This window comes from Pantherophis guttatus, chromosome 12 (genome assembly GCF_059756535.1).
Source record: "Pantherophis guttatus breed Tessera chromosome 12, ASM5975653v1, whole genome shotgun sequence".
Classification (NCBI taxonomy): domain Eukaryota; kingdom Metazoa; phylum Chordata; class Lepidosauria; order Squamata; family Colubridae; genus Pantherophis; species Pantherophis guttatus.
This window is the reverse complement of record NC_142074.1, coordinates 6865270-6882277: the sequence shown is the minus strand read 5'-3', so window position 1 is coordinate 6882277 and position 17008 is coordinate 6865270. Positions and strand designations below refer to the sequence as shown.

The following is a 17008-nucleotide window of genomic DNA, read 5'->3' as shown; positions in this document are numbered from 1 at the left end:
GAAGCAAATCGAAATATGCTAGTTTTTAGGATTGCAATGCTTTGTATTCAGTTCCAAAAGAGTGCTTTGTAGTGTATGGACATGGAAAAATCAGTCTGGTTGCTAGCTCATTAGTGATCAGAAGCTGAGTGATCAGAAGAGAAGATGCAGCTACTTTAAAAGATACGGACAGAAATTAATTTTGCACTTCCATATGTTCTACGGCACCTTTTTACAAATTATTTCCATGATAGCACACAGTCTAATAATTCCCTTGTATGAATGCTGTGCCATGCTAAATAGTGCAAAGTTTTGATACCATTTGCCTGCTTTAATGGACTTTTTATAGGAGATGACCAGGCTGAGCCCAAGGGAGGGGTCAAGCACATCATCAGTCTTGAGTCCCTTCGCACCCACAAAAGACCTAAATCCAGCCCATCTTAAATTCCATTGACTTTTATCTACCACCAATTCACTCTGACCATTAGTATTTCAGATTCTTGTAGAGAGTGTTAGTTATAATAAACCTATATTCATTTGAACAACCTGGGCTTCTTGCACTTGACACTTTTGTTTTAGTTAGAGACTTTTTGTATCAGAAAATTAAAAGTCATTACTGTGTAACAAGACCCCAGGAGAATCAACTCAAGGGAACTTTGACACTGTATTTCAAAACATTCCAAGTATGTTGATAGCTTAATCAAAACAGAGACATACCAGGAGGAGTATTTAATATTCTTAGATACTCCCAGTGAAGTCATACAAGGGGAGCTCTGAAGGAGGCAAATACCAACAAAACTTGTAAGAAAAATTGGAATCCTATCACAGCATCCTTTGATCAGATGCCCTGCTAGTTAAAATCTAAGCCAAAATGCCACCATCAATTACATAAGAAGGGATCAGCACTGGATTCGGTTTCAAGATTTTACTGTGCGTCTGTATTAAAACAAACAGTACTTCCTCAGCAAGTAAGCTCAGTCTTCCCTTTTTTCCATCTGCAGTATGGGCATAAATAATACAAAGAGAAGTACATTTGTTATACAATTTACATAAAGAATGCTTGAATAATATATGTGCTTTGTGCTTATAAAAAGTGCAACATAAATGCCTATTGTTATAACTCACCCAGAGGATGCTAATAGCAGAATATATTATTCTAGATATTTAATATGTTTATTAAAATATACTATGCGCGTTTAAATATATTGCATACATTCTATATAGAGACTTGCTCTGACAGGAGTGAAAAGTGCAAGTACCGATATTATTTCTGTGCATTGATTTGAATCCACCATAATGCTGTAGCAATAAGAGGACACCTTTCATTTAATGCAGACTCTGAATGGAGCAGGGGAATTCTCTCATTAGATGTGCTTGGGTCCTGTCAGTTGCCACTTTATGCTTCCTTGGGCTCCACTGCTATGTGGTGACAGACTGCCATGAACTGTGGGGAGGGAGAATGAAGGGGGTGGAATGGTTGGGGAAACAAAAGTGATTGCTGTATCTTCTCGAGATACCTCCTGGAAGAAAGAGGGAGCTGCATACTAAATTATGCTTTAATTGACTGTTATGAAAATACCTAACCTGAACCTGATTGGTTACACGGGGGTGGGCAATGAGAGACTGCTAAGGGAGGGAAAAGTTGAATTTAGGGATTTTGGTGTGCAATTCTCAGTTCTGGCTTTGCATAACAGCAATATACTTTACCTCTAATAAACTATACTTTTATCAACAAATGGAGCCAATGATCATTTCTATTTAGAGGCTTAAGTTGTGGCAGGTCTGACAGGTCTTTTCTCATTACCCCCATCCTTTTAAGGATCTCCCTGAAAATATACCCCAGATGTTGAGGAACCCCCTGGAATGTAAGGAGATGAGGCTTCTTTGGGACCCCCCCCCAAAACAGCCCTGATTTCTGCCTCTCGTCCCATCAGCAGGAATGTTTGGGGTGATTCTCTGCTTGAGGGCTATTCCCACTGTAGGAACCTATGCCAGAGTAGGTCTAATGAACTATTGTCCTACATATAAAGGTAGTCTTTGACTTATGATGATTTGTTTAACAGCCATTCAAAGTTACAAGAGTGTTGAAAAAAGTGATTTGACTGGTCCTTGCATTTATGACCATCGCAGTGCCCCCACAATCACGCGATTGTGATTTAGGCAACTAGGCACCTGTTGTGCATTTAGGACAGCTGTAGCATACTGGGATCATGTGATCACCATTTGCAATCTTCCCAGCTGGCTTCTGACAAGCAAAGTCAATAAGGAACCTAGCAGGGAAGGTTGCAAATTGCAATCATGCGATGTTTTGCTTAGCAACTGTGGCAAAAAGGTTGTGAGATTGAATGTGGTGCTTCACTTAAGGAGTGCACCATTTGACAATAAATCTGATGCTCCCAACTGGTGTCGTAAGTTGAGACTACCTGTTCATCAAAAAAGAAAAAATGGCAACTGTTGGAGAACAATTTTCCTTTTATGTGACTATTATTATTATTTGGCTCAAGTACAAGATAGAGCTGTGTGAAGACAAGCTACTCAAAGCGCCTATTTGGCCATTCAGCAACATTAAGCCTCCCATCATGGGATGTGTCATCCCACACGTCAAATATAGCATCACTTATTCAGTGGCTGCATCGATTCTGAAGATGCAGAAAAAAGAATGGGCTCTTCCTAGTTCTGGCAAGATTTGGGATAAAGCTGATATTTCATCCCAAAAGTAACTCAGCTGACCCAAACAATGATCCACTTCCACTGAGAAAACTAATGTGAAGCTATTCAGGAATTGAATTTGGAACCTAGTCTGGTTAATTCTGTGACATCATCTTATTTTTCTAATCCAAAGCCTGAAAAATCCTAACAATAGTTCACTCAGTGCTTAGGAATGAACCATTGTTTAGCACTGATTACAATCTGTAAAGTAAACGGCATCTGAAGAGAGGGAAGAAGAAAGAGGAGCTCATCATATCATGACAATCGGGTCCCACCCGTTTCTCTTTACAAAGAGAGTCTCTGTCTTGGTAGTGTCCATTTGCAAGCCAGAGATTATGGACCAAAGAAGGGATTCTAACAGCAACATACACATGTATGAAAAACATAGCTCCCTCTTGGGGCCTATCAGTCTCTGCAACTCATAGCTCTACCAGGTCATCGGTGGAAAGTATCTTGATAGTGATTTGACCTGGCACTTCTGCTTCTTGCTGGCCTCTGCCATGGAGTTGGTACTTCTGAAGATCCCGAGGGTTACTGGGTGACCCAGACAACCGGATTTCTCCCAGGAATCGGTCAAAGAAAGCATTGTGCCAGACCTAAAGTGAAGAGAAGACAAAGAAAAATCTACCATTGCCTTTATACAAGGTGTTTCCTTAGTTAAAAGGGTATTGTCCAATGCAAAAGTCCTCATCCAGACGAGATCAACTCTTCAAACTTTGCTCAGAGTTTACTCTCTGTTGCACATCCTTTTGGCCAAATTCACTGGGGCTGAAAAACTGTTTTCTTAACAGTGTAATTGGATTTATTTAACTGTAATGTAATCATGATAATCATTTCCATCTTGTAGATGGGATTACTGTAGGGATGGGAGATAAGATTTGAAAGCCAGAACAAGACCCTGCAAGAAATGGCACACCAAAGCAATTGCATGAAGATGTCCAGGAACTGGGGCTGAGGTTGACTTTGTGGAGTCTTGATGACTGCTGCTTTACTACTATTAATCATCTTGTAAGCTAGCAGCTTTAGGCAGTTCTCTATTTACAACCGTTCACTCAGTGACCATTCAAAATTACAACAGCACTGAAAAAAGTGACTTATGACTGTTTCTCACACTTATGACCGTTGCAGCATTGCTATAGCTGTGAAATCAAAATTTGGATCCTTGGCAACTGGTACGTATTTAGGACAGTTGCAATGTCCCAGATGTGATCACCATTTGTAACCTTCCCAGCTGGCTTTGGACAAGCAAGGTCCATGAGCGAAGCTAAATTTGCTTAATGACTGCACAATTCACTTAACAGCTGCAGTGATTTGCCTAACAACTGTGGCAAAAAAGGTCATAAAATGAGGCACAATTCACTTAACAACTGCTTTGCTTAGCAACCAAAATGTTGGACTCAATTGTGGTTGTAAATCGAGGACTACCTGCATTACCCTAAGGAAAAGCTTTAGGGTTTCTGTACAGGTAGTTCTTGACTTATGACCACAACTGAGCCCACAATTTCTGTTGCTATGTGAGACTTAAATGAATTACTGTAGTTGTTAAGTTAGTATCTATTCAGCGAATCTGGTTTCCCCATTGACTTTGCTTGTCAGAAGGTCACAAAAGCGGATCACATGACTCCAGGACACTGCAATGGTCATAAATACGAGTCAGTTGCCAAGCATCTGAATTTTGATCATGTGACCATGGGGATGCTGCAATGATCATAAGTGTGAAAAACAGCCCAAAGACACTTTTTCCAGCATCATTGTAACTGAATGGTCACTAAATGAACTGTTCTAAGTTGAGGACTATCTGTATTCTTTCTGGATGTCAGCAGTTTGGAGAGATTTTCTCATGGGAATGCAACATATAGGCAAAGGATTTAGAAGCTTTCCGCTGCATTTTTCAGGATTATTCAGGAGCCTGGATAGCTCTGCAGACTAAGCACTGTAATTTAACTCCAGCTGTCTGCAATTAGTAAGTTCCAATCTTGCCAGGCTCAAGGTTGACTCAGCCTTCCATCCTTTCCAAGGTAGGTAAATTGAGGACCCAGTTTGTGGGGGCAATAAGATGACTTTGTAAAAATATACAAAAGTATGAAGGCTATTGCTTAACGCACTGTAAGCCACCCTGAGTCTCCGGAGAAGGGCCGCATATAAATCAAATTTAAAAAAAAAGAAAAGTAAAAAAAAAATTCTGAACGACTATCTCGCAACTGCATGCAGTGACTATTCCAACTTAAAGGGCATCCAGGGTGTCAGTACTAATAGAAAAAAAAAAAAACATCTCTGTGGAGAAACCTGGCAACATTCCACTCTCTCTTCCTCTTGTCAGCATTGAGGCTGCTGTCAGATAGCTCCTGGCAGATATCCTGGTCCCTGTATAAAAATACAACTGCAATTGCCTTTCGCTTTGTAAAAATCCAGCAGTGTTTAAACTTGAAATACCAATGAGTGATTCTAGGAAGTTGTGAATTAACAGAATAACAGAGTTGGAAGGGACCTTGGAGGTTAGTTTAGTTAGTTAGTTTATTATATTTATATACCGCCCCCTCTCCCGAGGGACTCTGGACGGTGAACAGCCAGCAAATAAAATACACAGATACAAAATTTAAAACAATATTAAAATCCAATTAAATCAATTTGGCCCATAGTTAAAAACTCTATATTAAAACCCCTAATTTTTTAAAACAATTCTTTTTAAAAAGAGTAGGTCAGGCCAGCCCGGCTTGATGAAACAAAAACGTCTTTAGGGCAGTTCGGAAAGCACGAAAGTTAGGGATCCGCCATATCTCTGGGGGCAACTCGTTCCAGATGGCGGGTGCCCCCACAGAGAATGCTCTCCCCCTGGGGGCCACCAGCCGGCATTGTATGGCCGACGGCACCCTGAGGAGACCCTCTCTGTGGGAGCGTACTGGTCGGTGGGAGGCTACCGGTGGCAGAAGACGGTCTTGTAAGTACCCGGGTCCTAAGCCAGGACCCTAACCTGGGTCCTCTAGTCCAACTCCCTGCTCAAGCAGGAGACCCAACACCATTCCAGACAAAATGACCATCCAATCTGTTCTTAAAAACCTCCAGTGTTGGAGCACCCACAATCTCTGAAGGCAAGTTGTTCTGCTGGTTAATTGTTCTAACTATCAGGTAATTTCTCCTTAGTTCTAGTTTGCTTTTCTCTTTGTTCAGTTTCCATTCATTTCTTTTTGTCCTGCCTTCAGGTGCTGTGGAGAATAAATTGACCCCCTCTTCCTTTGTGGCAGCCCCTCAAATATTGGAACACTGCTATCATGTCACCCCTGGTCCTTTTTTTTCATTAAACTACCATGTTTTCCTGATAATAAGGGCTTGGCCTTATTATCGGGGGTCTTATTATTTTGGGGGTGCAGGAGGCCCTGGGTGGCCTGCGCACTCACAGCCGGGAGTCCAGCAGATAGAGGCTCCTTTTGCGTGCTGCCATTAAGCCCCTCCCCTCCCGCTGGGTGTGTGTAGAACGCGAGTGGCCCGAAGGCACCAAACCACGCGAGTGCCTGTTCCCACCCCAAAACGTCCCAAAATGCTTAGGCACCACTTTAACACTGAATTCTGGGCAAATAGTTCTGGTTATTTCTTGGGATTCAATTTAAGACAAAAGAAAAATCCTCTCCCCCAGTTCCACCATGGCTCACCTTCTTCTCTATTTGGGGGGCTGCCACAGAGAGGAGGGGGTCAAGTTGTTTTCCAAGGCACCCGAAGGTCAGACAAGGAATAATGGATGGAAACTGATCAAGGAGAGATTCAACCTAGAAATGAGGAGGAACTTTTTGACAGTGAGAACAATCAACCACTGGAACAGAAGTTGCCTTCGGAAGTTGTGGGAGCTTCATCACTTGAGACTTTCAAGAAAAGATTGGACTGCCATTTGCCAGAAATGGTGTAGGGTCTCCTGCTTGGGTGGGGGGTTGGACTAGATGACCTATAAGGTCCCTTCCAACTCTGTTAATCTGTTATCTGTTATAACTGACTGATTCAAAATCACCTGTTTCTAGGACAAGGTCTGGATTTAAATCTGGGTTCTTCCCTATATACCCCCTCCTGCCCAATCCTGATCCAAGTTCTTGTCCACACCACCATATTGGTATAAAATGAATATTCATCTCATGGTAAGATGGATGGCAAACAAATTTAATAAATAAATGAAATAAACATATATTATCAAGCATTATTTACGAGACCACCTTCTGCCACCAATAACCTCCCACCGGCCAATACACTCCCACAGAGGCGGCCTCCTCAGGGTGCCGTCGTTCAGGCAATGTTGGCTGGCGACCCCCCCGGGGAAGAGCCTTCTCTGTGGGGGCACCTGCCCTCTGGAATGAGCTACCCCCAGGGATACAACTGATCCTGGACCTCCGTACCTTCCGCCGGGCTCTGAAGACTTTTTTATTTCAGCAAGCCGGGCTGGGTTAAAAATCTCTTAACTGGGGAATTTTATGGGTAAGGGGTTTTAAATTGCCAAAGATAAATTTAATTTCGTTTTTATAGTATTTTAATGTTTGTATTGCGTGTTTTTTAATTTTGGCTGTTCACCACCCCGAGTCCTTCGGGAGAGGGGGCGGTATAAAAATTTAATAAATAAATAAATGAATAAATGAATGAATGAATGAATGAATGAATGAATAAATAAATAAATAAATAAATAAATAAATAAATAAATGAATGAATGAATGAATGAATGAATGAATGAATGAATGAATGAATGCACAAAAGTAGTGCAAATATAGATCACACTGATTCTCTTACCTGGACAATAATGGGACTGTCAACCTTCCTTTTGTAGAAAACAGCCTGGGTGTTGAAAACAGCAGTCCCAGTGCCTTTCTGAGAGTGAGACCGAATCTTGCTGTTCTCACACTTAATAATTATATACAGGTTGGTTTCTGAAAAAGTACATTATCATAAAAAAAGTATTTATAAAACCATTACAAGTAGTCCTCAACCTATGACCACAATTGAGCCCAAAATTTATGTTGCTGAGTAAAACATTTGTTAAGTGAGTTTTGCCCCATTTTGTGACTTTTCTTGTCATGTTTGTTAAGTGAATCACTGCAGTAGTTAAATTAGTAACATAGTTGTTAAGTGAATTTGGTTTCCTCATTGACTTGACTTGTCAGAAGGTCGCAAAAGGGGATCACATGACCCCAGAACCTTGCAATCATCATAAATATGAGTCAGTAGTCAAGCATCTGAATGTAAATCAGGTGATCATGGGGATGCTGCAGAGGTCATAAGTGGGAAAAATGGTCATGTTGCTCTTTTCAGTGCTATTGTAACTTTGAACAGTCATTAAATGAGAATTACCTGTACTCTACGTTCTATCTTCCTACTTTTTTTTCTGGACAAAAGATTTGCCTGCAACTAACCTCTCCCTCATTCTATACATGAAAGAGCCAATGCTGCAAGGAAATACAGACTTGCTGTCGCACAAAAAGCACCTTATTTTCACAATCAAATCATAGGAGACTCTCCACTTGATTTCCTGGGCACATTAACTGATCCATTGTGATTAGTTTGGCACCAGCACATTAACATGAGATGGGCTGGATTTGTTTCCTGGGGAAACAAAGGGAAAGTCAAAGGGAGATTCTTGGTACATTAAAAATGTGGACTGTGTGTGGTGAGGATTTACACAAAATGGTTGCCAGATTTAGCACAGCCTTTCAGACAATATGCATTCTATAGGAAGTCCTTGATTTACAATCATTCATTTAGTGATCATTCGAAGTTACAATGATACTGAAAAAAGTGACATGATCGTTTTGAACACTTAACGATCTTTGCAGCATCCCCATGGTCATGAGATCAAAATCACGTGATGCTTGGCAACTGGCATGTATTGATGACAGTTGCAGTGTCCCAAGGTCATACAATCAACTTTTGTGACCTTCTGACGAGCAATATCAATGAGGAAGTCAGATTCGCTTAACAACCATGTTATTAAACCATTGCAATGATTCACTTAAGAACTGTGGCAAGAAAGGCCATAAAATGAAGCAAAATTCACAGAACAGCTGTCTCATTTAGCAATGGAAATTTTGGACTCAATTGTGGTTGCAAGTTGAGGACTACCTGTACTTCTCATGTCTAGATATTCCATTACTTCACAAAGATTTTTGTGCATACGTTGTGCATATGGAATAGTTTCCTTGAATGGTTGCAGAGCTAATTACATCGCCCTGAGTCCCGCAGGAGAAGGGCGGTATAGAAATATAATAAAATAAATAAATAAAATAAAAATAATTAGAAGCACTGAAACAACCTTGGATGCTGATATAGAATAATCTCCTCCTCCTCTTCCACCTCAGGGGTGATATTTACTTACCTTCGCTACTGGTTCGCAAATGTGAGTGTGCGCATGTGTGACCTTCATACATGCACAGGGCCTTCTGTGCATGCACAGAGCATCAAAAACGGGATATGATGATGTCCGGGTGGGTGAGCAGAGTCTCCCGCAGATGCCACTACCGGTTCACTCAAACCGGATAGAACATAGATTGTTGGGGGCAATATGCTATTTAGTATACTGTCTTTGGTGTAAGCCGCCCAGAGTCCTCGGAGAGTGGGCGGCATAGAAATATGACTAATAAAATAAAAATAAATAAATAACCAGCTGAATACCACCACTATTCCACCTCCTCTTCTCCTCCTCCTCCTCCTCTTCCTCCACCTCGTCTTCCACCATCTCATCCTCTTCTTCCTCCTCCTCTTCCTCTTCCTCCTCCTCCTCCTCCACCTTCAACTTCTCCTCTTCCACCTCCTCTTAAGTTTCCCCAAAATAAACCAAACAGCTCGATTGCTTTGATGGAGTGTGCCCAGCTCAGCTACATATCTAATATTTTCTCCCTTCCATTGCATTAAAAAGGGCCATTTTAATATCAGGAGAAGCTAAAGACATAGCACCCACAGGTAAATATACAAAAGTGTTGCTAAAAAATATGGATTCAGTTTCAAGAAAAGGCTCCATTGGGGCTTTTTCCAACGAAAAATAGACTTTGTGTGTTATCAATGGCTCGTTTGTTCTAAATCCTACTTATGATTAAAACATTTTGATTAATCGTGTTGAGAGACTCAGCCCGTGGTAATTGACTTACGGTGATTAATATATTGGAGAGTCACTGACAACAATAACTAATTGCCTGCTTAAATAATAACCATTATAACACTTACTTATATCAGTCACTTTTCCTATTTTTATAAGTGGTTTTATGACTTTAATAAATGTATGGTCTCAAAAAAGCACAGATACTCAAAATGCCCATATTAATGCATGTCTATTTTTATATTGTCAATAAATGTGAATTCCCCTCTTGACCTCAAGGAAAAAATCTTGTAATGGATTTTGGAGCATGACATCTTGAAGTGAAAGGCTGAAATTACCAAAAAAGTTCATCAGAACATTTTCCTTCATGGGTTCCTTCTATTTCTCTTACAACAATCTAGATTTATTCACCTAACTATACATCATGGTAATTTTCAGCCAGCTATTTCTAAGACAGTCTGTCAATCATTATAAAGAACTGTTGTCTTGGCAACATATAGCTGACTCTGCATTTAGCCATTCACTTAATATGATTCTTAATAGAAGAAAAAGGAGTATTTTTATATCCCAGCAAATATTGGTTTCATCCAGGTAACCAGAGTTACAACATATGTCCCAAGGAGACCAAATGACATGACTGCTATCATGTTCCCCCTAGTCCTTCTTTTCTCTAGATTAGCCGTACCTAATTCCTGCAACTGTTCTTCATATGTTTTAAGAACAGTTGCAGGAACTGAATATGGCTAGACTAGAGAAAAGACTCACTTTGGGATGCAGAAAAAAACTGGTTTTCCCAGTGGGTTGGACTGGCAAAAAATGGGAGAATGTAAAGAAAAACATTTCTCAATATCAGAAATATTGTCCCAATTAGCAGACAGGCTGTGAAAAGCACATATTTTTCAAGGACTGGGCGAGGAAATTGGCACACATTCTCATCTGTAAAGAACATGATCCAATTTCCTTTATCTAACAGATTAGAATTAAGTTGAGTTTGACAGTCTCTGTTTCCTCAACAGTGAGTCATGAAACAACATTGTTCCTTGGATATTTTGAGACAGAAATAATATTAGGAATGTGCAGAGTGGAATGAAAGCAATCTGTTTTACTCTCTGTGCTGTCAGGCAAGTAGCTGAGTGTCATCTAGGAGGACATTCTTCCTTTGGGATTTAATTCAATTATAAGGAACTAGAGACAATGCAAACGGCTGAAGAAAGAATTTGAGGTATATATCTTGGACTCAATCCCAAGTTTTGTTGGACACTGAAAAAAAATCCTTTGATATGGTTCAGATTGCATTTTTTTGTTATTACGGGTTTTCACCTAGGAAGGAAGAAATGGCAAACAACTTCTGAGAAATCTTGTCAAGAAAACTGCTAGGACATGTCCAAGCAATGACCAGGAGTCAATATCTTGAAGGCAGAAGACCAAAACAAAGTAATGCCCTTGTCTGCGTTAAATACTTTCTGAAATATATCATAATATGTTGAATTCAACATGTCTAAATGTAGAGAAACTGTCAGCATCAGCTTTCCTGCTTTAGCTGCCATAAGAAACGGGGAGGGATTAGGTATGGAGCAAAGGGGGGGAAGAGAGCAGGAGGGGGTTTGTCTTTGTAGGAGGGGACTTCGTGGGAATCAAAAGCTGGATTTCAGAAGGGGATGGCCGACCAACTGTCTCGACATTCCTGATGGATGACGCTGCCAGACGTGTTGCCACCTGACCTTTGGAAGACCTTTAGATTGGCTGAGAAACTATAAACACGAGGGGGGGAAGAAGCTTAGTAGATGCATTTCGCGCGTTTTGATCACTTCCAGCTTTTCACTGGGATGTTAATCTTTTCATATTCAGTAAAAGTACCAGATTCTTCAAAATGCTTGAGTTTGGGGTTTTCTTTCCTGGATACTGAAGGAAGCATATCTGACAGAAACAATTTCAGTAGATATAACTCAATGGTTGAAATTTCCATTAAGTCTCTGGAGTAAAATAAACATTATTATGATATTTAAATATAAATTAATAAGAACGATTTTATGGCTGGCTAAACTGTTGGCTGAACAGAGGTTACGTTATGGTGAGGGCAGCTTCAGCTTGACAGACTTTCAATTATATCATTGAGGTTTTATTCTATATTTTGTGGAATCAGACCTTTTATTAATACTACCCTCTTGAGGGCTATTTGAAGAGCTAATATGCAATATACATCTGAAATCTTTGCTAGTTTTAGGGCCCTGGTATATTAAACAAATTTATAAGCTCCCTAATGTATTTGGGCAAGTGATTATATTTTGATCCCAAATCACAAGATAACTTAGCATTATGGAATAACTTGGATTTGAAAATAGTGGTGAAGATTTTTTATTGAAGTGATGGGAGCCCATAGCATAAATTGTAGGAGAACAGAATTGGGGGTGGGATTAAGTGCATCATCAGCTTTTAGTCATTAGAGTGCCATAAATGGTCCAAGTCCAACCCTTCTTTTTTTTTTTTCAAATATATATATATTTTTAAACATAAAACATAAAATACATCTTTTTAGAGCAAGGGCTTGGTCCAGCATAAAATGAGTACAATTATTCACATTCCCTCAATCAATTTTGTTCCAAATTTTATCCATTTACATCTTTAAAAAAAATAAAAAAAAAATCTTATTCTAAACATTTATCATTCTACTATTACACCCAAAATTCTAAACAATAAACACCATTCTAAATCTTTATCATTTTAACAATCAATATTTCATATATATTCCTCAATCCTAAAACCCATTACCTCAAATCTATATTTTACTTCTCTTAAATGACATCTAATATCCATAATCTTGACAAAAAGTATTTTCCTCCTCTCTTAAAGTCATTTCATAAACAATCAACATTTCCTTCTATAGTTTGTTACTTCCACAATACTTTATTTTATTTACTTCAAGTTTATTCTCAAATTTTATTGAATCTAATTTTTAACTGGTTCATAGTTTAAATATCTATTTCCCAGCTATATTTTCCAATACTCCTTTCTGTATTTATTTAAACTAGTTCACAGTTTAGCTACTATTCTCCAGTAAAATCTCTTCCACTTGCTCCTAAATTTATTTTTTAGCTGGTTCGCATCTTAATCAGCTGCTTTCCAGCAATGCTTTCTTCACTCCTTACCTTAATTATTTTAGCTGGTTCACAGTATAATTTTAACTGCACACCAACTTTCTCCTTAATGCCTCCTAAATCTATTATAAAACTGGTTCACAACTCAAGGAGTTGCCTTCCAGCAATGCTTTCCTCCACTCCTACCCCTATTTTTAACTGGTTCACAACTTTATTTCAATTGATCCCCAGGTATAGTTTCCTCCACTCCTAACTTTTTATTTTTGGCTAGTTCACAGTTTTGCTTTAACTGTTACCCAGCGTATGCTTTCCTCCACTCCTAACTCAGTATTTTGGCTGGTTCACAGTTTTGCTTTAACTATTTTCCAGCATGTGCTTTCCTCCACTCCTAACTCTTATTTTTATTTTTAACTGGTTCCCAATTTACTTTAACTGTTCTCCAGAATCATGCTTTCTTCCACTCCTAAATTCATTTATTTAACTAATTCATAACATTTATCTCTTATTCAGTTGTTTAGCTCCAAATTACTTTGAAATGTGTTACCAATATTGTTTTCCAATCTATTCTCCTCCATATCTCTTACCAATTTAAGATAAAAGTATATTTCAATAAATATCTTATCTCCTATTTTCTCTTAAGTTTTCTCCCATTCCATGCTTATTTCTTATTTTCAATAGGAAACATTTTGAAACACTTTAAGATCAATTTTTTTATGGTTCTTAATTCTATAAATAATTCTTTTTAACATCCAATGCCTTTAAAGGTAAACATTTTCTTCCAGATTATTAAATCTGTAGGTAGTGCTAGTTAAAAATTCAAAGTTTAAAAAAGGCATTAGAGCATCCAAAAATCATATTTTTCTTCAATCATTTATGCTCTTATTTCTTAATCAAATTGTTTATATGAGAATAATAATAATAAAAAGGAGAGAGTAATAGCAATAATAATAATAATAATTACAATAAAAGAAATACAAAAAAATAAGGCAACACTAAAAAAGAAAAAGGAAAAAGGAAGAGAGTAGAAATATAACAAAAGAAGTCAAATGGATTAAAAAAGAAAATAGAGAGGGGAAAAGAAACAAAGAGAAAGATACTAAAAGAAAGAAATAGAGAGAGAGCATAGAGAAGAGAAAAAAAAGTATCTCCTAGCATTATTCAACCACCCAGAAACCGTTACATTCATTTAAATCAAAATATAATATTTTGTTGTCTTGTTACATAATATATTCCATTATTCCTTTCTCCAGTCTGTCCAAATATGTATCTTTTCCATTTCAATGTCATCAAAGTTATGAGTTCTACAAAGTTAATTCTGAAGCTCTTCCATATATGGTATCATCATGTCCTTCTTCTATTGCCACACCCTTCTTTTGTTGCCATGTTTATTAGTTCAGTTTTCATTGTTCCATTTAATTTCTTCATTCTAATCTTCAATAAGTCATCCAGTGAACAGATTATGTATCATAAATCAAGTTCTCTGAGTCTTTTCCACAAAATAGTCAAGTTTAAATAACAAGCAACAAAGTTTCTCTTTTCAAGTAACAAGCAGCCTGGAATTTACACTTTCACTTTTCAGCTGGCAATCATTTTATCCATCTCCGTTTGTCTTTTTCCTTTGCTTTTGAAGGCATAATTATTTCTTCTTCTTCTTCCTCTCTCCCAAACATAGTCCAATCTCATTTATCCACCAAAAAGTAAAGAAAAATATATATCCAGATCTGTAGTCAAACATTTCCAAAAAGTCAGTAATTTATGTTATCCACCAACAGGTCTTTTGTCTTTGTGCCCCAATAGTTCTCAGCCGCTGTTAAGGCTGGGGCAGACTAATTGTAATTCAGCGTTTGTGGGCAGTTCTTGCCTGGGTTGATGTCCACTCACCTGGCATGCAAACTCCCAGCTCCATTCTCTGCTTCTCCTCCTGTGCATTCTTGTATCCCGGTTGCTGCGGTCTCAGGGCAGCCACTATGGCTGCTGTTCCACTGCCGCCGGCGCAGAGGGCAAGCCTCCGGCCCTGAGGAACCTGCCCGTTCCTCTCAGCCGTCCGAGGGGTCCCTCTCTATCCCCCTGTCCCTACAGGACAGGGTAGGTCCAAAGACCTACCGGCAGGGGCTTGGCAGATGAGGTTTTCGCGGAGCTCCGAAGAGCCCGCTAATTCCCCGTCTGTATCCCCGCGGAGCCAACCGGAAGTTCTGCCAAGTCCAACCCTTCTTGAACTCCACTGACCCTTATTAATTGAGTACTGAACTTTAGTTGACAGGATTAATGTCAGGTGCAAAGAATCAGGACCAGGCTGTTCTCCTAAAATCATTGCTCAAGCCTATATGCAAGGATCTAGTCAACTAAAGTTCAATATTAAAATCACACCAGATAATGGCCAGCAGAATTCAAGAGAGATTGGATTTAGACCATTTGTGGGAACGCAATGATTCTAAGCTAATGACTTGCTTAAGTCTGCCTCCCGGCTCTGCCTGCATTTCTCCTACATCAATACTTTGAATTGATTGATTTCCAATTGTTGTTTAAAAGAGATTGAGAGATTGTGTTCTCCATATGATTTATCCATAACACTTACTTGGCAAGAGATACAGCTGAAACATGTATTGACTAAATGGTATGGCCCAAATGCTTCAACACTTAGAATGTTTACTTTTGAAGAATCAATGGATCTGTTTGGTAAGAAATGTAAATTATACTGTTTCTGATTTAAAAATGAAACTGATTAATCAAAAAGGGTTATTTCATCTTTATTTGAAGAGTATTTAAAAAGAGCTGGGTTTTGTGGAGTATTGGCTATTGGAACAAATCTGAAAGCTTTTTAGCACATACGATTTGGTCTTGTGCAACTATGGTCTTGTTTTGGTTTCAAAATATTACATATAATATGTCAATACAATTTGGGAAAGAAACAGTTAAGAATGTTAATGCAGTGCTGAATTGTAGAGAGTTCCCCATTGTATGAGAGGCTCTGGATTGATTAGGGCTGGCAAGGAAGATAAATTGCATAACTGGAAATAAAATTGCTCTCTTGATTTTAAGGCATTGATCTAGGTTATGAATTTGTTATCTATTCTTGAAAAAGTCACTGAGTTCTAAAATTGAGCAAATGAAACAACCAGTTTCTAAATGGTCTAAAAATAAAATCTGTCAAGGGAAAAAATATAAAGAACAGATCTGTAAGAACATGTTCAGAAGTATTGATTCAAGCCATTTGATTATAAGATTTCCCCTTAATTCAGTAGTGATCCTGCATGGAGCTGTGTTTTAAACCAGCTAAATCACTTCTTTGAGATATCGACCACCATAGATTGTCCAATTAGTTCCCAGGTTTAATTTAATAGGCTGCAATTTTGTTGAATTCCATAGGACAGTAAAAATAAATGATCATCTTGCTGTTGTTAGGGTTCCAAATAAGCAAAATAAGCAAATGACAAAATGGTTTAGAAACTGAGCTGCTTTTCTGCTTAAACTGCTATTTTTAGAGCATCTGACATCCCCTGAGGAAGCTAGGAAGAGAAGTAAGGTGCTTTCTCAGTTTTTCAGGGCACCACCAACAGATCAATAAAACAATATCTGTGGCTGCCAAATGCTGATGGGTGGGCTGTGTTATTGTGAAACTCTATGGAACACACTGATAACTTAAACATCTGTTATCTAGATTTGGAGCATCCATGGAGAAGGGGGCCAAGAGTCAAGCTGAGAGGACAATCAAGATCCTGCCTCTTTTTTCTATAGTTGTTAAGCTCTGAGCAATTGAGAAGAAGGCAACTTTACTGGCTTATCTTCTAAAAAGCGTATTTTATCACTGTCATCATTGTCAGCCATTCTGTCGTGTCTGACCTTTGGCCACTCTGACCCTTCGATCAGCACTCTCCATGCCCCTCTGTTTCACATCATCTCCTTCCGATCTACTATGGTCATTCCAGTGACATCCTGTAGAGCAGGGGGCCCCAACTCCTGGGCCATGGACTGTCACTGGTCCCGGCCAGAAACCAGGCCATACAAATGAATGAAGCCCATCCACACAGATGTGGGATGTGGGCAACATGTGTAACCACACCTCCTCTGGTTCACAGAAAAACATCTCTCCATGGAGCCGATCACTAGTTTCCAAAATGTTGGGAGCAGCTGCTTCATAGTGTCCAGCCAATGGGTACTAGGGCAGCCC

At 39.0% G+C, this 17008-nt stretch overlaps 1 protein-coding gene across 3 annotated transcripts in view; it reads right to left on the bottom strand.

The window, feature by feature from the left end:
* Nucleotides 1-889: 889 nt before the first annotated feature.
* CAPN6 (calpain 6) overlaps nt 890-17008 on the bottom strand; it is a 77806-nt gene continuing 61687 nt past the window's right edge. For all 3 annotated transcript variants that reach the window (XM_034435058.3, XM_034435060.3, XM_034435059.3), the window contains 2 exons: nt 7450-7586; nt 890-3284 (listed from right to left, as the gene is read on the bottom strand). In XM_034435058.3, the coding sequence (XP_034290949.1) occupies nt 3108-3284; nt 7450-7586 (314 nt within the window). In that variant the 3' untranslated portion in view covers nt 890-3107. The remainder of the gene's footprint in view (nt 3285-7449; nt 7587-17008) is intronic.